A 22958-nucleotide genomic window follows, 5' to 3' on the forward strand; every position below is an offset into this window, starting at 1 on the left:
AAGCTAATTCTGCTTTAATGTTGAGCGCCACCAGCAGGAAAGGTCCAGAGCTGCTGCTCTGGCAACAGCAGAGGGCTGACATTCTGTTAACGGTAGTAGGTGGCTGACCACCAGGATCTTTTCCCACCACCACCACCACACAGTAAAGAGAAAGCAGGAAAGAGAACGACCCCATTCCAGCAAAACTGGCCAGGGCTGGACTCAATCCCTTTTCTTTATTCAGACAGACATACCAGCTGATCTATCCAAACAAAAATAGATTTCTCTCTCAGAAGCCTGCCCGCAGGCCCTGGTGCCCCGCTTTCTCCAGGGCCAGGGGGTCAGCAGCACCTTACCACACCGGTGCCCTGTTAGCCCTAGCACCCAGGCAGGCCCAAGTTCATTAGGAAGTCAGGGACACTTGCCTGGTTCCCACAGTTGGCAAGGAGGACTCTGTGAGACCCTCTGGGAGGACTGCCTCATGGCATCTTTGCTTCTCCATGCTCTCATTGTGTCCCTTCAGTCATCAGTCAGTGTGATAACATCATACTCGATGCCTTGATGCTGCAGCTGCTGGATATGCTCTGGCATTGCCTCTTCCGTGCTGAAGAGGCCCTGAGCCTGGGCCATGGCAGCATCAGCCACAGCTAGCAGGGGAGCAAGGAGTTAGTCTCAGGAAGTTGAGGTCCAGGTCCGTTCCTTTCTTTAGTTGAATCGACTAATCCTAAGGTCCCCTTCATTCTTCCTCCACCCCCATTATCCCCAGTCCTGTACCTGTGACAGCCGAGTGGGCAGCAGCCTCTAGCTGAGCTTGAGTGACAATCTGTTGTCCTGGAGACACAGGGACATACTGAATCTGGGGACAAAGTAAGAGAGGGGACTGAGTTTCCCAAAGGCATAATGTTACCTTTCCCCTCTGGCCCCATCCCTCCTACAATTCTCTATTGTAGTACCTGGGATTCCTGCAGGAAAGGAGTCCCCTGCTCATACTGTATATGAGTGATCTGTCCCTCTTGCACCTGGTAGCAGGAAGATAAGTCACCACAGTGGGGAGGAAGTTTGCTTAGCCCTTCCCACCACCACCATGGAGCCCTTCTTCCATCTGCCTTTCCTCACCTGAATGTGATGCCCCTCAGGAACTACCACATACTCTTGGGGGAGGAGATGCTGTACCCCATCCTGAGAAATGATGTATTGCACCTGAGAAAGTGGAAAGGAAAGAGATCATGGGGAACCAATTTCCTGGTATACTTTCAATGGGGAACTATGCTGAGTCCAGTCTTAGGCAGGATCCTGGCAGCCCCTGTCCTCCCAGGGGAAAAAATACACACATCCTAGAAAAGGTGCCATGTTCTGGGGCTGACTGTGCAAAGGGACCCAAGATAGGGCTTTGAGATCTAAGGGGAGTGAAGAAGTAAGCCAGGACATCAGACAAGGTGGGGACTGAGCTATCTGGAGCAAGACATTTGACTTCTCTGGGCATCAGCTTCCTCAGCTGTAAAATGAGGGTTACACTAATCTTTACAATTGCTTCCAACCCCAAATCCTAAGCTCTAATGAACAAGGGTTGGGGAGGATGGAGACAGAGGAACAATGGAAAAGCTTACCTGGTTATCTGAGGTTACCAGGTGCTGTACCATCTGTCCATCTGCAGTAGTGATCTCCTGGATATAAGTGGCTTCCTCCTACCAGAACAAACCCAGCTCCTGTAGTAACCAGTCCCAGCCTAATCTCTGTTGATCCCATCTCCCTTACCCTGCCTACAAATCCCAGAGCTCCCCTTAGTCTCACCTGATTGGATACTGTTTGTTCCTGGGCCACAATGATGTGTTCCTGACCCAAGGCTTGCTGGAGCCGATCAGGGCCCAGCACTCCATGACTGGACTGTAGGGCAGCTGGGGAGGGAAGGGAGAGAAGGGGAAAGGAAGAATAGGGAAGGGGAGATAGGATGGGGTAGGTCAGTAGGCTGCAGACTTGGGGAAGTCTAAAGACCTGACCTGGTGTTATACCCCCAGCTCCCCAAGCCTGGTCTACTCTCATACTTAAAGTTCCTTGGCTGGCTCTGGGGTACAACATAGTAGTGAGACAGCCTTGCTTAAGCCATAGAAAATGCACTGTCTTGTTTTCCCTAAGGAAGTGCCCTTACCCAAGAGAATGCCCAATTATGCTCCCCTGAACCCAGTCAGTGCCTTGGAGTGTCCCTGTTCCGAAGTGGAAGGGGGAGGGAAGGGAAAGGGAGCTCACTATGCAGTGTAGCCAGTGTTTCATCATCACTATTGAGGATGATGGTCTGGGTGGAGGCACGGGGAGGGGCCCTGGGCACTGGGGGGCCCGGCTTCCTTCCATCTGGGCTGTGTAACCGCTGTATGTGGAATTTGAGGTGGCCATTTCGGTTGAAGCTGGTGGGCAAAAGGGGAGAAGGGTCAGACAGCCCCAGCCCCCTGTCCCCAGGCATATTCTCCTACTGTCCTTCCCTCCCCAACCTCTTCTAGGTCTCACCGTTGCCCACAAAGGTGACAGGAGAAAGGCTTCTCATTGGTGTGGGTGAGGGTGTGCCGCCGAAGGTCCTTCTTATTCTTGGAGGCAAAACTGCATTGGCTGCACTGGTGGGGCCGAAGGCTTGAATGCTGGACCATGTGGGCCTGGCAGGTACCCAAGGAGACAGTGAGCATCACAGAAACTAACTTTTACACCACCCTCTTTTCCCTAGGAAACGGCCCATAAACCTGCCCATTGATGTGAAGGCAGCTGGAGAACAACCTTAGAAAAGCAGCATGGTACGGTTGCTAAGAGGAAAGTCCAGGTTCAAACAGAACCTGAGATTATGAACGTAGACAAACCACCCTCCCTATGCCTCAGTTTCCTGGTCTGTAAAAGTGGGGGGAAGGAATGTTGGATGAGATGGTTTTCAAGGTTCCTTCTAATTAAATCCATGATCCTACGGCAGGGAGGACCAGGAGGCTTGGGTTCTGTCCCTGGCTTCTACTAACTAATTATGCTACACTGGGAATATCATTTCATGCTTTGGATTCCAGTTTCTTTAGCTGTCAAATGAGGATGATATACTTCCAATCTCACCAAACAGTTAGAAGTGTCTCGTAAGCAACGACACAGCTATTACTGGAGATGATAGGATCTCGTTTTATAGATGAGCAAACTGAAGTCCAGAGAACCTAAGTGACTTGCATATAAGCAGGGGTAGGAGCCACATAGCAAGCATGCATGTAGCAGGAGCTGGGATTTAATTCCACGTCCTCTGCCTCCAAATTCCATGCTGTTTCCACTATGCCATATTGCATTCTAACTTGGTTTTGTGAATTAAATCATCACAAGCTTGCAATGCAACCCAAAAGTCACCTGCCTCTGTTGCCTTGCTGACATAAGACCCAGGGAAAGAAAGCTCATTTTAATGTTCAACTCAACCAAACATAAGGCTTAGGAAGGTAAATTCACTGTCAAAATATCACATATACTAGGCATAAACTATGACCGATCATGACCTGGGGAATCTAACCAGTGGTGGGATTCAAATAAATTAACAACCAGTTCTCCACGGAACTGAGCTGAGGCGCCACCACTGCTGACGTGGGTGCAGGCCCCACCCCCAATAACAACCAGTTCACTGAACTCAACCTAAAATTAGGTACTGGTTCTGCTGAACCGGTGTGAGCCAGCTGAATCCCACCACTGGATCTAACCAAAAGAACCATGGGTTCCAAGTCAGAAGACTTGAGTTCTCTTTCCTGCTCTACCCCCATGTGACTGTGCCAAGGCAATCCCCTTCTCGGGGCCATTTTTCTCAGCCATCGAAAAGGGCTATTGGTGATCTGGCTTGGTGACCTCAGGGCACTGTTAGAAGGATTCAGATTGCGAAAAATACCATACAAACACAAGGGATTATATAATCATAACAGAACTACACATGATTGAGAGTCGAAGGCACATGGGATAGTATTGCCTTTGTGCCTACGGTGAGAATGTAAGTGTGCCCAGGGCCTCCCACCTCAGTTCTGTTACCTACCCGAACCTCAGGCCACAGGTGAGCAACGAATGGGCAGTCAGGACACTTGAAGGTGCTGGGCCCGGTGTGGGCTCGTTTGTGGCTCTCCATTTCGGCCCTACCTGGGAAGGCCTCTGAACAGATCTTACAGGAAAACTTCTTGGCGGTGGTGGCTGCTGCTGTTGAGGAAGACGGGGGTGGCGAAGGAACCACCAGGCCCAAGGCTTTTGTGGCTGGCAGAGGTGGGGAAGTCGAGGCAGGCGGCCCTCGGCCCTCAGCTGGAGTAACCCCAGCCCTGAGGGCTCTTGCTGGGGAGGGAGGTGCAGGGGGGCCATCTCTGCCCATTGGCTGTCCTCCACACTGCAATATGGGCCACTTAGTCCCAGGGTCTGGAGTATCGGAAGCCCCTGGGCCTGAGAAGGAAACACCTCCATCTGTACTCAGCTGTGGGGAAAAAAAAGGAGACAGTGAGGGGAGCTATGGAACAGAGATGTGTCTGACCTGCAAAAGGAGAAGGAGAGAACAAAGGCAATCAAGGGACAGAGAGACTGGGCTGGATTAGAATGAGAAAGGGGGAGACCAAAAAGGGACAAAAAAGTCATGCTCATTTTGGGAGAATGAGAGAAAAGGGAAAGACAGAAACAAGACTGAGATGGAGAAGAGAAAGCTTGGGAGGCAAGGGGGTATAAGAGATCTGGGGGAGAAAAGGAGGTACAAGCTGGAGGAAGAGAGAGGGGAAGAGAGTATCATGGGGAAAAGGAGGGATGGGTGGGGAAAAGGAAGAAGAGAGAAGACAGTGAAAGAAGCCAAGGAAGGGGAACTGAGAAGAGGAAGAAAAAAAATTCTGACAACAGTGTGGTTTCAGGGCTATGGTTAAAACATAGGAATGACAGGCTCCTGGACAGGAATGGAATGCATGTAACAAGGGCTAGTAAGAATGGATTTGTTGTGAATCTTGCAAATCTAAATTTAAATTGAAAAGGAAGGGGGTAGGGGAGGGAGAGACTGTTTATACCCATCAATCTAGTTAACATACAGAGAAACTATAATGTAGGAAGTATTAGTACCCCAAATTCACAGCAAACAGAATAAGCAATAAAAATCTTGACTTCCTGTGTCTATAAATGTAAATACAAAGTAAAAGTAACATGAACAAGAAATCCTAATGCAAGAAGGCAAATTTGACCTGAAACTGGTAGGAGGAACCTCTAGTGGAATATAACTCTGGAAATATCTGAATCAGAAGAAACCAATAAATGGCATTATATATATATATATTAAGGTATCTTCCTGTGTGGAAGTCCAAGAACCAGAATGGAGAAACACAGTAGAGAGCATTTGGGTAAAGATCACCAGACTCAGAAACAAGACAATACAGGTAACAGATGACTTTGGGAAATATCACAAGCCTGGAAAAGCAGTGATAGGAGACTTTGGATATCTTCTGGATCTCTCTCTCTGAACAATCAGAACAGTTAATGATTTCTGGACTTGTCTTCATAATTTCATCCTTCAAAAGGTAGAAGAACCAATGATAGTAAATTCTATTCCTAATTTGATTCATACCAACAAGGAAGAACTGCTGGAATAGAAATGATAGGAACATTGGGGAAAGGGATTTTTTCATCTTAGAATTTGTGACACAGGAGAAGAAAGCTGGGCCCGGTATGACATATACCTTAGATTACAGGAAAGCTAATTTCAGAAGATTCAGAGGATAGACAGGAACCCAAGGACTATAATTCTACAGGGGAGGCAAACATAAAAGGGAAGATAAGCTTTTAAGAATGAATTTCTGAAGATCCAAAGAGGAGCATTCCAACAAGAAAGAAAAGGAGGAGTTGTCTAAAGAGACCAGTATGTACATACAGGGAGTCCATCAGCCAATTTAATTTTCAAAAGACATGTACAGAAGGTAGAGGACAAATATAAAAGTGTGGGTTGGCCCTAAAAGAATTTAATGTAGAGAGTTAAAAAGTTCAAAATCAGTGAAGATTGGGAGCAAAAACTAAGGATAAAAAGTGTTTTATTGAGGAAAAGAATAGAATCAAAAACGGCTAGGGATGGGCTTGGGGTTTATGGGATGATAATAGGTCAGAGGATCACAGATTTAGAACCATAAGAGACCATGGAGGCCATCAAGTCCAACCCCTATATTTTACAAGTGAGAAAACTGAGGCTGAGAGGTTAAGCCCAAAGTCACGTAGCTAGCTAGTAATGTCTGAGGTAAGACATGAACTCAGGTCTTCCTGACTCCACGTCCAGTGCCCTGTCCCCTTTGTGGGGAGAAAGCATCATTACTCGATTCTTACTTTGCTTCTGTTTTTCTCTGACCTTTGGATTAGAAAGGCAAGAACAAAAATGGCCAACGGGGATGTGAAACCAAGGGTAAATAAGTGGAGAAGAGAGCACCTGTCTGTCTCTGATGAATACGGGCCAGGCTCAGGTGGCCTGAAGCACTGAACGCAATGTCAGATATCATTGCTGAATCGCTGTCAGTAATTTCTGAAAGATCATGAAAAACAGGACTAGAGAAAGGCAAGTGTCCAATTTTCCAAAATGGGAAGGGAAGAATCTGAAAACTCAAGCTCAATGAGCTTGATTCTGGTGTTTGGTAAAACTCTAGAATGTTTATGGGTAAAAATGGTTAGAGAGCATCTGGTAAAGGTCATGTCAGGCTAACCTTATTTCGCTTTTTGACTGGGCTAGACCGGTGGATCAGGGGAATGCTGCAGTTATAATTTACTTCGACTTTAGCTTTCATGCTCTTCTTGTAGGAAAGATGGTCCAATCTGGCCTAGCTAGATGGATTTATAAATGGCTGAATAGCTGGACCCAAAGAATAGTGATCCATGGCTTGATGTAAACTTGGACAGTCTTAAACAGAATAGCCTGAACCTATTTTGGTATTTTCTTAATGACTCAGGAGTGTCATTATTACTATCAATTGTTATATGGTTCTATATAAACAGTGAGTTGCTACTGAGATATATAAAAAGCTGTTTGTCCCTAGAAACAAATAAACTTGGAAGAAAAGTCTCTAGGGAACTGGCCTGGGAATCTGTACCCACTTCTTTGCTGGTTAAAATTTTTGTCAATGACTCAGATAAAAGCAAAGATGGTATATGTATAAAATTTTCAGGTGATACAAAGCAGGAGGAAATGATTGACACTTTTCATGACAGTCAGGATCCAAAAAGATCTTGACAGGTTAGAACAGAGGTGTTGAACATACAGCCTGTGGCCAGCAGCCTGAACCAGATTAAAATGTAATTAGGAAATATTTAACAAGATAAATAAAAATACAATAGAACATATGTGGTTTTGTTAACCCTGTTTCTATCCGAGTTTGATGCCACTGGGCTAGAACATGGGGCTAAATCTAATGAGGTTTCATTTATCCCTATTAAATTTCAAGTGTTACACTTAGGTCCAAAAATCAACTTGACAAGTACAAGATTGGGGAGACATGCTTAGACAGGAATTCATCTGGAAAAGATTTGGGGGCTCAGTGAGAATTGACAGTATCCTATGGTGACCAAGAAAGGCTAATTTGATCTTATTTTGCATTGAGAGGTCTAGTGTCCAGGAATAAGTAGGTGATAGTATAGTGTCATTATGTTCTGCCCTGGTCAAACCACAGCTGGAATGCTGTGTTCAGGTCTGGAGGCCACATTAGGGGAGGAGGACATTAATAAACTGGACAATCAAAATGGCAAAGGCCCTGAGATTATGTCATGAGAACACTGACTGAAGGAAATGGGGATGCTCAGCCTGAAGCAAATAAGACTTAGGTGGGATGTGACAGCTGTCATCAAAGATCTAAAGGGCTGAAATGCAGAAGAAATATCTGACTTAGTCTGTTTGACTCCAGAGAACAGACTTCAAAACAATGGGTGGACGCTGCTAAGGGGCAGATTTGGGCTGGATGTTAACATTTCCTAACAATCAGCTGTCCAAAATGAAAATGAGCTGTCTTGAGGCAATGGGCTCACCCTTAGTGAAAGTCTTCAAGTAAAGGCACACTGACTACTTGTTAGCTATGTTGTGTTTTCTTGTTCAGGTCTAGGCTGGATAAGAAGCTACTGAAGAAGCCCTTCCCAAACCTGAGATTCTTCCATCTTGTCAAGGTGAGAGTGAAGAGGACAGAAAGGGAAGGGTAGAAGAGGAGAGACATATGTTCTAAGAAGGTGCAGGAGGGAAAATCACCTTTCTCCTTCTCCTCCCTCCTCCTTAGTTAATATTTATAAGTTTACAAAGAGTTTTAATACCCATCACTTCACCTGATCCTGACAACAATTCTAGTAGGTAGATAGGTCCTCTTTGGGGCAGGTATCTTGAGGGTGGGCAGTAAGTAGGTTGAAGGTTATGGGGAGATAGAGTGCTTTGTGAAGCAGTCAGACAAGAGTATACTTTTGGGACTAGGGGGAGGCTAGAGAGCGCCTTACCTCAATGTGATGTAGCTGGGTCCCATCTGCCGCCATGATATAGTGGGTGCTAGGCTCCTTCAAGGCGTCACTCACCACCACAGCCTGCGCAGCCTCCCCTGGGGGCTCCTGGCTATGGGTACAGGGAAATAAGGGGAGGGCTGAGAAGGGGTCACAGGATTTTGAGGGAGGTAACAGGGTTTTGTGGGTACATTGTTCATAATATGGGAGAAAGAGCGTGGGACTAGGGCGCAAGAGACCTGGGCTCTAGTCAAGGCTGCCACTTTCTCATTGGTTGTACTAGAGCAAGCCACCTCCTCATTTTAAGTTTCAAGTAAAATGAGGGTGAATTAAACACAATCTCCAAAGTTCCTTCCAGTTGTAATAGTTTAATTCCATGATATGCCCTATGTCTAAAAGCTGTCAGAGATTACTGCTACAGTATAAATCCAGGGTTGTCCATAACGGGCAACGCACTGCCGTTACCACTCAGATGTATAATCCTAATTTCTGAATTTAGATCCATGGACAACCAAGTCAGGAGGCAAGGTAAGCAGCACCTGGCTGGCCTTAGCTAGGTAAGGCCAAAGTAGGGGAGTTTTCGAAATCTTACATAAGAGACAGAAATAGGATAGGAGTGAATCTGGGATGCAGCAGTTACAAATAAATGATAGGCACTGAGAACACTTCCTCATTAAAAAACTCTATGTGCAAGGCCAGAAAGGTTGGAGAGATGACAAGATTCCTAGAACACAACCTGGGAGACATGAGCTGAACTGGGGCAGATGACCCCTCCAGGGACAGTCAGAGACAGATTCTGATAACCTTTGGCCTTAAAGAAGGGACCTGAGAGGTCATCACATACAATCTCTGCTTGATGGAGATTCCACCTATAATCCAGACAAGTGGTTGTTTGTCCTTTGACCAATCATTTCCAGTGATGTAGTTCTATAAGGAAGTTTCATTCCTTATACTCAGCCAAAATTGACTTCTCTGCAATGTCCACCCACTGGTCTAAGTTTTATCCCCTAAGGCCAAGCAGAATGACCCTGCTTCCTCTTCACCATGACAGTCTTTCAGACACTTGAAGACAGCTAAATCTCTCCTGAAGTTTTCTCACCTCCAGGCTAAACATTTCCATTTCCTTCAACTGATCCTTGAATGACATAATTTCTTGTTACCTCCTCCCCTTCCTGGTCACTCTCCTTTGCTTGTCAGTGTAGTTTCACAAATAAAGCACAGTCCTCCAGATGAGGTCTGGCCAGGCTGGAGGATGATGGGACAATAAGCACTCCCCTGCCCTGTACACCTGAATTATCTTTTCTGGTTGCCACATTACCTGTCTCAATGCAAAAAAGCCAAAGAGGGTGGGCATGGGACCCAAATAACAGAGATCTTGACTCTTCTAGAGACCAAATTGGAAGCCATAGTCAGTGTCTAACTCAATTTCAGAGTGTGGAAGGTGGGGGAGAGTGGGTAGGAGCTGTGGATTATGGATTAAGAAGAGCGAACAAAAACCATCAAATGGATGGTATTTTAGTGCTTTAATCTGGGCCAAGAAAGTAAAGCAACTGAGCTTAGTGTGACTGGGGGAGTGGCAGAGCTAGACAATCCTCAAGAGCCTCCTATGTGCAAAGCACTGGGCTAGGGGCTAATACAAAAGAAACAAAAAACATTTTCTGTCTCCTAAGAACTCATGTTTTCCTTGATTTGAGGAGGAAAAGAACACTACTAACAGTAAGGTAATTAGGAAAGTCTTCCCACAAGAGCTGGCATACAAGCTGAGCCTTGAACAACAGCCCCTATGAAGAAATCAGGGTGCTCAAATGGACTCAGTCTCCATGAATCAGTAGTGCAACATGGCTTTCCAAAAAGCTGATGCGATCTAGGGCTGCATTAAGGGAAGGACTGTGTCCAGCTCTAAGCACTACACATTTTAGCAAGTACACTGATAAAAGAGAGCATGGCCAAGAGCGTGCAGGAAGAGAGGCCATGGCTCAGAAGGACTAGGTATGATGAGTCAAGAGAAGACCTAAGGGGGACAGGACAGCTCCCTTCTAGTATATGAAGGGCCACCATACAGTCTTGTTCTGCTTGACCCCAGAGACCATGAGGTGGATTTTTGGCTTGATATAAAGAAAAGTTCCTAACTTTACAAAAGTAGAATGGACCACCCTAGGGAGGTCAGAGATTGCCCCGTCACTGGACTTCTTGGACCAGAAGCATGATGGAGCCTTGTCAGTGATGACATGGATGACAGGGCTTGGGGCTGGGCTGGGGTGTGGATATTCCTGTTTAGGCATCAATTAGACTAGATGTTTTTTAAAATCCTTGCCAACTCTGAGATTCTGTTCTTTGGTGTAGCCAAAGAACTTCCCTCCTATTATAGAAAGAGAGATATGTATCTAAACCAATGGTGGGTGTGTTAGAGAGCAGGGTGGGGAATAAGCACCACTGGGGAAGAGAAGACAGGAGAAGATAGGCTGGGATCCAGGTGCTCTTTGGACAAGGAATTCCTGGATGGTAGTGGATGGTGGGGTCATTCCACTGTGAACCCAGCTAGGGTGGGCAGTAGGACTCACCTGTATGGGGTCCCCGGGGCAGAGGTCCCCTCTTCCATAGAAGGAGCTGCAATGACGCTGTAGCTAGTTCCACTGTATGGTACTGGGGCTAGGGTGATCTGCTGCAGGTCAGACACTCCCATTGGTCCCTCCCCAGCAAAGCTACCCCCAGGCTCAGCCACATGCAGGGTGACCACCTGAGGAGAGGCTCCTGGGGGGCTGGACTCTCCAGGAGGGGAGGAGAGCTCTGCCTGGATGCCATCTGATTTCACTACAGCCACCTGCCATGGGAATAATGGGTTGTTACCAGGGGGAACAATGAGGCAACTCTGTGACCCTTGGGCTTCACCATGGACCGTCCACCCAAACCAGCCAGCTCCTCACCATCCCTGAACATACCAGACTCATTTCCGGGCCCCACCTCTGCTCGTGTTGTTGTTGTTCCCTTCTGCCACCATGGAGAGAGAACCCTCCCAACTGCTCTCTACCCAAGTGCCACCCATCTGGGGTGCTGAACACAGAGCTAGGAGCGTGAGCGCTGGACCTGGAGTTAGGAACCTTGGGTTCTAACACTGACTGCTGTCAACCTGAACCTGAGTCAAGGACCAGTGCATGTTGAGCTGGAAATGATCTCATCTAACCCTCTCCTCGCTCAGAGGGGGAAGTTTAAGGCCCAGAGAGGGGAGAAACTTGTCCAAGGTCGTTATGCTGGCAGTCACAACTGGAACCCAGGCCTGGTGTTCTTTCCATTACAGTCCTGGTTCTCACCTCACCCTTCTGAGCCTCAGGCTCCTCATCTGTTCAGTGTTCAAACCCTTTCTCTTATAGGGATGCTTGAAGGAAGGAACTTGATAATAAAGATGAAAGCGTTATTCTTCAGCATCACCTCCTCTGGGGAGCCTTCTTTGTCCACAGCCTGGGTGTTACCTTCCCCTGCTATTCTCTATTAGTAGTTTTAAGCAAAGATGCTTCACCTGGGGTCCATGGACTTCTTTTTAAAAAATGGTTTGAAAATTATTTTAATATAATTAGTTTCCTTTGTAATCATATGTGTTTTATTTGTAAATTTTAAAATGTTATTCTGAGGAGGAATCCATAGGCTTGACTAGCCTGCCAAAGGGGATCCCCAACACAAGAGTTAAGAACCCTTGGTTTAATAAGGCCAGGTCTTGCTGCCCCAATTAGACTTGGAGCTCAGCAGGAGCAGAGAGAATGTTCTGTTTTTCTCACCTCCACCCACTGTTCACAATGGGAGACTAAGCATATAGGCAGCTTGGGAAATACTTGACATTCTGGGGAAAATGTGGGGTCTCCGGAGAACTGGGATTTGACGCCCACCTGTAGCGCAGCTCCCCCCAGCTCCCGCTGGGTACTCATATTCAGCAGTAGGTCTAGAGCTGTCTGAGTGGCCAACGCTGTGGACTCTTCAGCTCCTGAGGGAGGAGATGGGTAGTAAGGAAAGGGATAGGGGAGAAAATTGGTAATCTGAGAGCCCAACTCTCACTGTTGCCCTGCTCCCTGCCCCTCACATCCCCTCTATAGACTCACCTTGCTGGTAGATGATGGTGGCACCCCCTAGGGCCTCAGGACACAGCAGAGGGGAGGTCTCAGGAGGTGCTGACTCTTCAGGAGCCTGAGGAACAGGATATGGCTTTGGGTTTTGTCCTTTACCTCTCCCAGCCAGGGACCTGTCCTTATCACCCCCAGCCCAGGTCCAGCCTGGCTCCTGTCCTCACTGACCCCACTCCCCACCCCTGGCCTGGCCCTAAACCCCCCCACCCATCTGCCTACCCCTCACCTCTGGAGAGCCTGGAGGGTCAAGGGTGGCAGGCCCAGGAAGCACAGGGTGCTGCCCATGCTGCTGCTTTAGCTCCTCTATCTGCTGCCTTGAAAAGAAAGGGCGGCGGCGGCATGGTGGCTCCTCAGGATGGCGCCGGCCCCACTCCTCAAAGCTGGCCGAATGCCGGCAGCGCACGTGCAGCCGGAGGTTCTTCTTGTGCCTTGTAGTGAAGTGGCAGAACTCACAGGCAAAGGGCTTGGCTCCTGTGGGAAGGGAGGAGGGATGGCACACCAGGCAGCATACCCAGTGGCACACCCTCCCTGTTCATATGCTATATCTGGGGAGGGTGAATTAAGCTTCACAAAGACTTACAGCAAAGGGAGAAATCTTAGGACATGAACGTGAAATCTGAAATGGATGGCAGAGGGCACCCAGTCCAACTCTCTCATTTGGCAGAGGCGGAAACAGTGAGCCAGGGCGCTAAAAAGGATTTGCTCAAGATCATACAGCTGCTGGAGCAGGGCCTGGGGCCCGGATGTTTGCCTCCAGATCCTGCGGTCTTTCCACTAAGGTAGTTCTTTGTCTCTCCAGGCAGGCTGTGAGCTCACCAAGGAAGCAAGGGCCTGGCTTGGCCCCTTCTAAAGGGTCCCACTACCTTCCACAATGTGTGTGGTACAGGCAGGGCTGGGTGTTGTTCAATGACCCGATTTCTCATCCTAGCTCTGCCCCTGATTTGCTGGTGACTTTCAGCAAGTCCCTTCCCTTCTGTAAGATCCTGCTTCCACTATCTCTCTTGAAGGGTCGTTGTGAGGACTGAATGAAGCAGAGTGTACAAAAATACTCTGCGAATTGTAAAAGGGCCGAGCACAGTAGCTTCTGGACATACATGCGCTGAATTAGGTTTACTTTCTCTTACCACTCATAAACTGTCTCATTTCAAAAGTTCCTTTAATAGCCTCTCCAGGATGTCTTTGTTCTTAGGCAGTAAGTGCTTCTGAGGTTAGGGAATTCTCTTCACAAAGCAACTTGCCTCTATTGGAATTGACCTGAGGATTTGGGGTGGCTGGATAAAATTTGAGGGAAAGGCAGGAAGGGAAGGCTAGGGGATGGATGGCAGAGGGGAAGGCAGGAGGGATGGCAGCATCCCCGGTGGCATGCCCTCCCTGTTCAGGGTAACAGAGCCTTAGGGCACACTGGAGGAGGTGTCAGGAATGGCAGGCTGACCTGTGTGTTTGACAGCCACATGAGAAAGCAAGAAATCTTCTCGGAAGGTCCGGTAGGGGCAGAAGCTGCACTTGAAAGGTTTGTCACTGACGTGGGAGAGCTGATGATTCAGTAGAAGCTTCTTGTCTTCGCAGACAAACTCACAAAACTCACACTTGAACCTGGGGTTGGGTGCATGAGTAACTAGAGAAGCCAGGAAGGGGGTTGGAGGGCTCATAAGCCAAGGCCCTTGAAGGACAGGGTCAAAGGACACTCCCTCCCCCCACCTCCCTGCTCTCTGTCCCCCATGGGACCAAGACTCACTAGGAAGAGTAAGAATACTTACTATGATAACTATGGCTGACACAGTGTTTCATAGTTTACAAAGAGATTTTTTCACAGGAGCCCAGTGAGTAGGCAGCATAAGAATTACTATTCTCTTTTGACAGTTTTCCAACTAAGGCTGAGAGAAGTAAGGTGACTTGCCCAGGGTCACACAGTTATTAACAGTAGCAATATAAGTATAGGTTTTCTGAAGGGAATTTGGATGGTACCTGCGGTTTGCAATGGCTTGGATATGTGTCAGTAAATGCATCTTGAAAGTGTATCTCTTCTTAAAAGATTTTCCACACTGCAAATTATAGGACAGAGAGAAGAAAAGTAGGATTCATGCCAAGCACAGACAGCCCCACTGTGACTGGTCTCAGAGTCTTTCCTCTCAAACCTACACTCCCAGCCCTGCCTGCTCCTCCCGGTCCCTCCTGTGTGGCCCGTCCATCCACCTTGTCACACATATGGGGCTTCTCGGTGCTATGTGTCTTCATATGCTGCGTGAGCCGTTTCTGCATTGGATAGACCCTGCTGCACACAGGGCAGGGGAAGGAGCTCAGTTTCGGGGGCTGTGGGTGAACAGGGAAAGAAAAGATGGATGGCACAGCCCATAAGACATATCTCAGCTCCCCTTATAAAAAGACCTTGACCAAATGCCTCCCAGCTCAGAACCCAAACCCAGCCCAGGGCTCTAGACTCACAGGTTCCGGCCTCTTCTTCCTGTAGGGGAGAGATGTGCACAGAGTCAGCTGACTCCCCCAACCCATACCCCCAGTGGTCTAGTCCCAAGTGCCCATAGTCTCAACCTCACCCCAAGCATCTTTCCATTCTAAGAGCTTTTCCCTGAGAGTGACCCTCCCTACCCTACAATTAAACCATTTGTGGTACTTTATGGCTCCAAAGCTTTCTCTTGAGGCCAAGTCATATTAGTTTCATTATCCCCATTCTCCAAAAGATGCACCTGACATCCAGAGGGCTACAGTGACTGGCCCCAGGTCACAGAGCTCAGGCTTCCTGGCCCAAGTCCAGGGCTCATGGCAATGCCATTTCTGAGCTAAGGACCACGAGGGAGTCGCCACCCCTTTCTGAATCTTCAGTTCTTCATCTATAAAGTGGTGATAATAACCCTAGCATGAGACTTCCCTCACTAGGCTATCGTGAAGATCAAAATAATGTGTATTAGGTGTCTTGTGTTGGGCATTATCCTTATCATCATCCTTTTTATTTCTGTGATAGCACAGCTGCCTCCCTGTCAGTCCCCTAAAGGCACACTGGCTTCCACTGACCGGTCCCGGTTATGCACAGCTGAGTGCCGGATGACATCCTTCCTGTACACGCTGGTATAGCTGCACTCCTCACATTTGTAGGGTTTGCTGCCCACATGGTTGAACATGTGCTCCTGGAGAGGCAGGTAGGGGAACAGGCTGAGAAGCCACCCTTCCTTGCACCAACGGCCTGGGCATCCGGAGTCAGAGGCCAAGGTCACTCATTCCCCTCCCTACCAGGCCCTGGAAGTTTGCTGAATACAAAGTAACCAAATACTTCACCTCCCCGCTCCCCATAGAATCCCAGAATGTCAGCATTGGGAGAGCCTTAGAGCACCGAATGCCAGAATTAGGACTTTGAAAAAGAAATGTCTGAGCTGGAAGAGGCCTGAAGGATCATGTAATCTGTCACTTTACAGAGGAAACTACAGCCCCAAGAAGGAAAATGCCTTGTCAGGGTCACAGAACCTCAAAGCTAGGCTGTCTGACTCCAGAACCAACCCCCTTTCTACACAAGCCCTGTGCTCTCCCCTCCCCTGCGCACCTTGAGAGAGGACCAGCGGCGGGAGCGGTAACTGCACTGCAGACATTTGAAGAGCTGGGGGTCTCCAGCCTCGTGGGAGTTAACGTGAAAACGAAGGTCCTCGTGGGATAGGAAGCGGGAGCCACAAATTCGACAAAGGTAGGGTCTCAGCAGTGGCTTGGGGGACTTATAATAGTATCTGGTGGGGGTGGAAGGAGCTCAGTTTAGTAATGGGAAATTAGGTGTAGGGGGGAAACCGGCCCCACACAGGGCTCTCTTCTGCACTCACAGGGCCATCCTCCCCCCTCACCTTTGCCCCATGTACTTGCGGTACTTCTTGCCCAGGAAGCGACGAGAGGGCCGGCCTCGCCGTCGGGGCGGTGCGTCTGAGTCATCTCTGCTGTTAGGGGCCGTGTTCTCTGCATCTGACTGGCTCACGCTGGGCTCGGCAGGCCCCTCACTGTTCCCACAGGGCTCTGGGCCTGAGGAGCTGGTGGCCTCAGGTCCTTGCAACTCTGGGAGGCTTTGTCCACTCTGAGAGCTGACCAGTGACTCTGCTTCCACACCTGCAACAGATCTGACATGTCACAGACATGCCACAAACACACTGGACAAACTAAAGATGTGTTGTCAGGGATATGGCAGCCCAGGGCAAAGAATGCTGGACTTAAGAGTCAGGAGACTTGGTTCCAGTCCCAGTAGCCTCCCAGCTCTCTGGCTGAGATCTGGGGCTAGTCACTTCATCTCTCTGTCTCAGTTTCCCCATTTGTAAATTGGCAGGGTTAGACTAGATGACCTCCAAAGGCCTTTCCAAATCTCCACATTCTGTGATTCTGTGAAGTCGGCATAATCACAGTAAAATAGAGATAAAGATACCTGCCCTACCTACTTTCAGAGGTGTTGAGGTTCAGATGAGGTAAGAGAAGGAAAGATGCTTCGAGAAGTCTAAAGCATTGTACACTCAAGTTTTGAGGGATACGTATAATAATAAATAACTCAAATTTCTAGAGCTTTATGGTTTGTAAGCATTTTCCCCGTAATACATTGAGATATGTAGTATAAACACATTACCCCTATTTTATTGATGAGAAAACTGAGTCTTTGAGAGGTTAACAGACTTTTTTACAGCCACAGAACTGGATTTTAGAACTGACATTCAAAGGCAGCTTCCAAGTCTAGAATTACTTCTACTATATTATGCTGTCTGGATTCAATATGCCACAGCTTGTTACCTCCTCCCCAACTCTTTGCCCCCAACCATCCCAGACCCTGTTCCCCTTCTCCAGTCTCACCCTCTGGAGGGGTGGGGAGATCTAGGCGGGGCAGCTTTCGAGGCCTCCCAGGCCTCCTTCGGGGCCGTTCAGCACTAGATGTGGGTATGGGACGCTGGGGGCGTGGCTGCCGGGACCTGGGTTCATCTTCTGCAGGGTTGTAATCACTGTCCTCTGGCGAAGAGAGAAGAAAGGATGTTATGCTAAGGCCACTCCTCACCCCACCAGTCCTAGCCCTCACCTTCTCCCACTCTCCCCCTCCCCTGAGTCTCCCAGTGCTCACCTTCCAGGTCATCAATGGCTCCAGCATCGACAATGTCATCGTCTTCCTCCTCCTCTGGCCCTTCTTCCTCCTGGGGTTTAGCTGAAGCTCCCCACTTCCTGGAACGCCCCTTCTTCAATGCTGATGTTGTAGAAGCTATGGGAAAGCGAGCCAGGAAGCCTCTTGTCTAACTTGTCCCCAGACTGAGTTACTAAGAGTCCCTGCGTCCCCTTCCCCATCCTGCTTGTGGGGACCCAAGCTCCCCCAACTAGTAACTTAGAGCATAGCACTTTACGCTGTTGTAGCTGGCTTCTGGTCAGCCCCCCCAGCTTTACTGTCTCCCACGCACCAGGGCGGAAGTGCCTCTCCCGCATGTGTCTGAGCAGGGTGCCCTTAGAGCTGCTGCGGTATTGGCACATTTTGCACTTGAACTGCTGTACAACCACCACCTCCATCATGGCCTCTAGGCTCTGCAGGTCTGGCTCCTCCGAGGGGCCTAGAGGGGGCTCAGTGGGTGGGGAGCACTCCTGAGCCTCAGCTGGCTCCAAGCAAGTAGAGGTAGACGTGGGGCCATCGGACAGAGCCTCAATAGCTGCCAAGCTGTGGGCCAGAGCAGAGCTGGACATCGGGGACACCATGGGGGCACCTGCGGAAGTGAGAGGGTGAGGACTGCCCCATTGTTCTCAACAGCAGCTCTGACTTCCCTCCTGTCTTCAGGATGGAAGAGGCTGTCAAGTACAAGCCCCCTCATTGTAAAGATGGGGCAAATGATGTCCACCGAAGGAGCGTAACTTTGGCAACATCCATGTCAGCAGAGAAGCCAGGACTGGAATTCCCAATTCCACTATTCTCTTCCCCTTCCCCTTCCCTCCAGCTCTCCCCTTAATCCCAATGGCAAGCTGCCAATCTAGAGCTCACCATCGTCTGGGCCCTGAAGAATCAAGTACTGGGTGGTTTCGGCGCCACCATCTTCTGCACTTGTCACCGCGATGCAGCCTGGAATAGAACCAAAACTCAGGACTCCATCACTCTGTTCTCAGGGACACTCGGCTCATCTCAGATCCAGCGGGTTCAAACCTATCTCTGCACCTCGGATCCCTTTATTTTCCTCCCTCTTCTGCACTTACAATTGCCATCAAACATTCTCCAACACCCAGCTCTAGTCTCCCCTCCCCCAAGAAGCTTTTTCTGACTGGTCTAGCCCATGTCCTATGGCTCTTACTGGCTCTTGGGTATATACCACGGCATACACACTATCCCAAGCAGGATAGAGACTTGTCCAAAGTCACACAGCAAGTGAACAAGGCCGGACTAAGATCTAGGTCTTCTGAGTACCCGGCAAGGACTGTTTCTACCATGTTACACTGCCTCTAGTATGTACACGATAGCCAAACACTGGGAATTAGGAGGCCTGCGGGCCTGTCAGTTGAGTTGAGGGGAAAAGAGAAATGGACTAATCCCATACCCACAAAATCAACTCCCCAAGCTTACTCTGAATAAGGTCTGGCCCAATAGTTGACTCAATGATCTTGTCAATAGCAGAACCCAAGTCAGAGGAGGAGGCAGTAGAGTCAGAGACCAGCATGGCACCATCAGCAAGAACACTGGAGTGCACCAGCACTGGGGCTCCAGCTGATCCACTTGACACTAATGCCGATGGGCCGATGGAGGATGAGTCTGGCAGATAACCCTGAGGGGTGGCATCCCGGCTGGAGCTGCTCTCAGATACTTCCTCCTGCAGGTCAAGTTAGAGTGAAGTTCAGACATAGCCTTTCCAATAGTCTCGACCCCAGACTTGAGGATCTGCTGGTGACCTATCAAGAACACCAGTAGTGGGGATGGCCAGCACCGGGTTATGCTCTCTTCCCCAGGGTTACCACACACTGGGTTCCCAGTTAAGGTAGTTAAGAAGAGGGTCAACGGACACACTAGATCCCCTAAAAGCCTTGAACTTTCCTATGTGTGTGCCTCTGTTCCCAATGTTTCCAACATGCAGAAATGTCCCACTTGCTGAACAAATCAGGGTGAATAAACAAGGTTGGCCCTTCTAACGTAATGGATCCTTCTCTTTGTATTAGGACAGATTTGTGCTTTCATGGGCATAGGCAAATCTCAGAGAGGAAAACTTCCTTCCTCACTGCAGATATGGAACTTATTTGCAATTTATGCCAAGGGGAACAGAAGCTTTGAGTGGCTTGCCCACATAACCGCTTTGTGTCAAAGGCAAGATTTAAAGCTAGGTCTTCCTGATTTTAAGGCTGGCTTTCCAGCCACTGTATCAGTGGTTCTCCCAGCTTTTTCCATCAATAAAACCCCTCATTTTAAACAAAACTTTGGCAGAACCCGAGTAGTAAAATCTTCTAAAATTATTTTTAATGACCATTAACAAACAATATAAGGTTCATAATTAAAAACAAAAAAACAACTTCAAGAATCCTTACAGCACAGTTTGAGAACTATACTATTCCATACTGCCTCTCTCTCTCTTTCTTTACTTACTGAATTCCTATCCATCCTTTAAAGTTTAATTCAAATACCATCTCTTCCAGGGCTTTCTTGATCCCCAATGACTTTTACCCTGAGATTTCATACAGCACTGTATGATTGGGCCGGGCCCAATCCCCTAGCCCAAAGAGGAAACTGAGGCACCAGCTGGGGTGGGGCGTTTCAGGGACTGCAAAGGAAGGGTCCTGGGAAAATAAGACCCAGGAGTCCTGGACTCCCAATTTTAGAGGCACCATCCCACCCAAGGGGGACCGTGGCTCTGGCCACTTGGCCATAATGCTCCTCGCTCCCGCCCCAGTTTTTGGAGAAAGTTTTTTTAAACTTCAATGCACTTAATTATAATTTAACATGTAACAAGGTGTTTATGTTTTTTATCTTAGACTGTAAAAGGGCTCTATCATATCTAAGTTTCCCCAGTGCCCAGCAGCGTTTTGCACTTAATGACTTATTAAATTTGTTGAAATGATGAATGGAATATAGCAAGAGATTACTTCTTGGATCAGAGCCATAACTGTGGGGTGGGGGAGGAGGTAAGCATGTGTCCAAGCCCCATGGCAACCACAATAAGATGGCAATTCTTTCTTCCCTTCTTCAGTCCTTCCCTTCAAATATCTTCTTTATATTAAGTATTTAATGAGGAAAAAAAGGAAGAAAATAACTGAATTGAAGAAGAGTGGATTATCAGAAGGAGATCATTATTTAGAAGTAGAGGACAGAAGAGCAATTGCTCCCTTCAGCTTTCTACCTGGGAACTATGGCCATGTTCTTAATCCCAGAAGGGTCCTGGTGGGGGACAGCCCAGATGGGCCACATAGAGCCTACTGAGCTCTGGTGCAGTTTCTGCTCCCCAGATGGGCACTGCCCCTTCCCGGTCCTCACAGCCCCCTCCCAAGTCCCATCCTGGTACCAAGGAACGGGTGCCGTGGTCTGAGCTCTGCCCTACGACAGAATCATCCGCCTCTGACAAGAGGCCGGGCCCTGGGGCAGCAGCAGTGGCATCACTGCTGTCGGCTGACACGGCCTCGGAGGTGCCCACGTCCAGCCCGCTCTCCGAGGGCTCCTCCTGGGCAGGCCGGGGGGCTGCGTCGCTGCTGCTTTCCACCTCATTCTCCTCCATCGATGTCCCTGGCTCGCCTAGGCACCGGGCACGGAGCCTTGGGAGAGTCGGCCTCACCGGGGGTATCTCTTGGGGTGCTGTGCAGAGGGTCCTGGGGGGCCCCGCATCCAGGGCCTCACGGTGGCCCCTGCCTCCTGCCCACTGGGCACAGCACACCTGGGCAGAGGCCTGGGAAAGAAGCCCAAGGCACAGGAAGGGGTTTGCTCTGCGGCAGCAGGGTCAGTTCGAGGTCTGGGGCCTTCACTCTGCAGAGTAACAGACAAGGGGGTGTCCATGAGCCAACTTCCCCCATAGGCTGGCCCACTTCCCCTAGCCCAATCCCCTAGCCCTCTAAAGAGGAAACTGAGGCACCAGCTGGGGTGGGGCGTTTCAGGGACTGCAAAGGAAGGGTCCTGGGAAAACAAGACCCAGGAGTCCTGGACTCCCAATTTTAGAGGCACCATTCCACCCAAGGGGGACCGTGGCTCTGGCCACTTGGCCATAATGCTCCTGGCTCCCGCCCCAGGCCGTGAGTCAAGCTGGAGCCCTGGGTTAGTGCTGTGGTCCGTGCCCCCCAGTTCTCCCCCAGCCCCAGAATCAGTGGTACAGCCCACTGGCCCCCTGGGTCAGTGGTTCCTTCTCCACTCTGTGCCCCCCTCCCCCTCTTTTCCCCAGTGGAGGGGGTTGACTGCGGCGATCCCGGGGCCTTGGCAGCTGAGGGCTGTCCCAAGCGCTGCCTGCGCTCTGGGCTCGACGCCATCTTGTGGAGGCACCGGGTTTCCGCTCAGGCAAGTGCGAAAGCGACTAAAGGACCGGGGGACCCCGGGGCCCTGTTCGGGCAGCCCCGCCGGCCCGGGACCTCGTCGCCAGTCACAGGCGAAGCCCATAATCTATGCTTTGCAGGGGACTTGGGGAGGTCTGCCCCTGACTCGTACTTACCCGTTGTTTTCTCTCCCAGGTTCCTCTCCCGCTCCGGCATCGACTCGGCCGCCATCCTCCTCCCCCCGCTGCGGAAGGACCCATCGTCTTTTCAAAAAGCCGGATCTACTTCCACGTCGCTGCGGAAGGGCGCGGCCGGGAATTGGCCTATTTTCGGCATCCAAAATCTCAGGGCTCCTCAAAGATCCCAGAAGAATATGCGTCTATGTCCGTCCGCATTGTCCAGGGCAACGGAGGTCCCTCAGACCTTGGGGACTATTTTCCTTCTACTGCGTAGGGATCCATTACGAGCTTACGTTAAGCGTGTGACGTAACACCTGGGTCCCTTTACCTCGGGACGCAGGGTTGGAGGGAGGGGCTAAATTGGAGCGATGCAAGCCCATCCTCTTCTGACGTCACGATAGGGCAAATCTCCTGGCCCCTCCCTCCCTCTGTCTCTCCATCTGCCCAACTAAGGAAGGGAGGGCTCGTCAACCTTGACTTTATTGCTGGAAGGGACCTTAAAGACCTTCTAATCCCACATTCTCATTCTGCAGATGAATCCAGAGAGGGGAAATGGAACGGATCAGAGACTGGCCTCAGGGATTAGGAGGATCGGGAAGCTGACCCTTAGATAGATACTCTGCAATGGGGTCCAGACAGGGAGGTTCAAATCGTGGCTCTGCTGCTTGCTATCGGTGCAGTCTTAGGCACTTAACCTTTTCGTTTCCCCATCTGCAAAATGAGGGGATTGAGTTAGATAGTACCACATTGTATGAAAAGAGAACTTGATGGGGACAATGACAGAGGGACAGGGGAGAGAACTAGGGCAGCAGGA

At 49.4% G+C, this 22958-nt stretch overlaps 1 protein-coding gene across 3 annotated transcripts; it reads right to left on the reverse strand.

Annotated features, from left to right (window-relative positions):
* Positions 1–22: 22 nt before the first annotated feature.
* On the reverse strand, positions 23–22263 carry ZNF335 (zinc finger protein 335). 3 transcript variants are annotated; one of them, XM_036752277.1, is made up of 28 exons: positions 22142–22263; positions 21014–21468; positions 19093–19336; positions 18520–18597; positions 17951–18247; positions 17623–17757; positions 17361–17513; positions 16394–16634; positions 16090–16267; positions 15567–15679; positions 14982–15000; positions 14733–14849; positions 14505–14581; positions 13972–14132; positions 12766–13010; positions 12516–12600; positions 12306–12400; positions 10989–11248; positions 8428–8539; positions 4001–4423; positions 2479–2621; positions 2224–2378; positions 1771–1874; positions 1587–1664; positions 1096–1179; positions 933–998; positions 754–835; positions 23–626 (listed from the first exon to the last, which is right to left on the reverse strand). In XM_036752277.1, exons 2-28 carry the CDS (start codon positions 21221–21223, stop codon positions 499–501), a joined length of 4083 nt encoding a protein of 1360 aa, XP_036608172.1. In that variant the 5' UTR covers positions 21224–21468; positions 22142–22263; the 3' UTR covers positions 23–498. The 3 variants fall into 3 exon arrangements, with proteins under 3 accessions (XP_036608172.1, XP_036608170.1, XP_036608171.1); XM_036752275.1 differs by having other exon boundaries at positions 16379–16634; XM_036752276.1 differs by lacking the exon at positions 22142–22263 and having other exon boundaries at positions 16379–16634; positions 21014–21799.
* Positions 22264–22958: the final 695 nt, after the last annotated feature.

Source organism: Trichosurus vulpecula, chromosome 3 (genome assembly GCF_011100635.1).
Source record: "Trichosurus vulpecula isolate mTriVul1 chromosome 3, mTriVul1.pri, whole genome shotgun sequence".
In the NCBI taxonomy this organism is placed as follows: domain Eukaryota; kingdom Metazoa; phylum Chordata; class Mammalia; order Diprotodontia; family Phalangeridae; genus Trichosurus; species Trichosurus vulpecula.

Bases quoted from the DNA above. Each gene is read 5' to 3' on its own strand.
- ZNF335 (XM_036752275.1), bottom strand. From the start codon at position 21,223: ATGGAGGAGAATGAGGTGGAAAGCAGCAGCGACGCAGCCCCCCGGCCT. The intron at 17,758-17,950 runs GTGCGTGGGAGA...GCTTTCCCATAG, and splicing joins GGAGAGGCACTTCCGCCCTG to CTTCTACAACATCAGCATTG. The intron at 4,424-8,427 runs GTAAGGCGCTCT...TTTTCCCCACAG, and splicing joins CCCAGCTACATCACATTGAG to CTGAGTACAGATGGAGGTGT.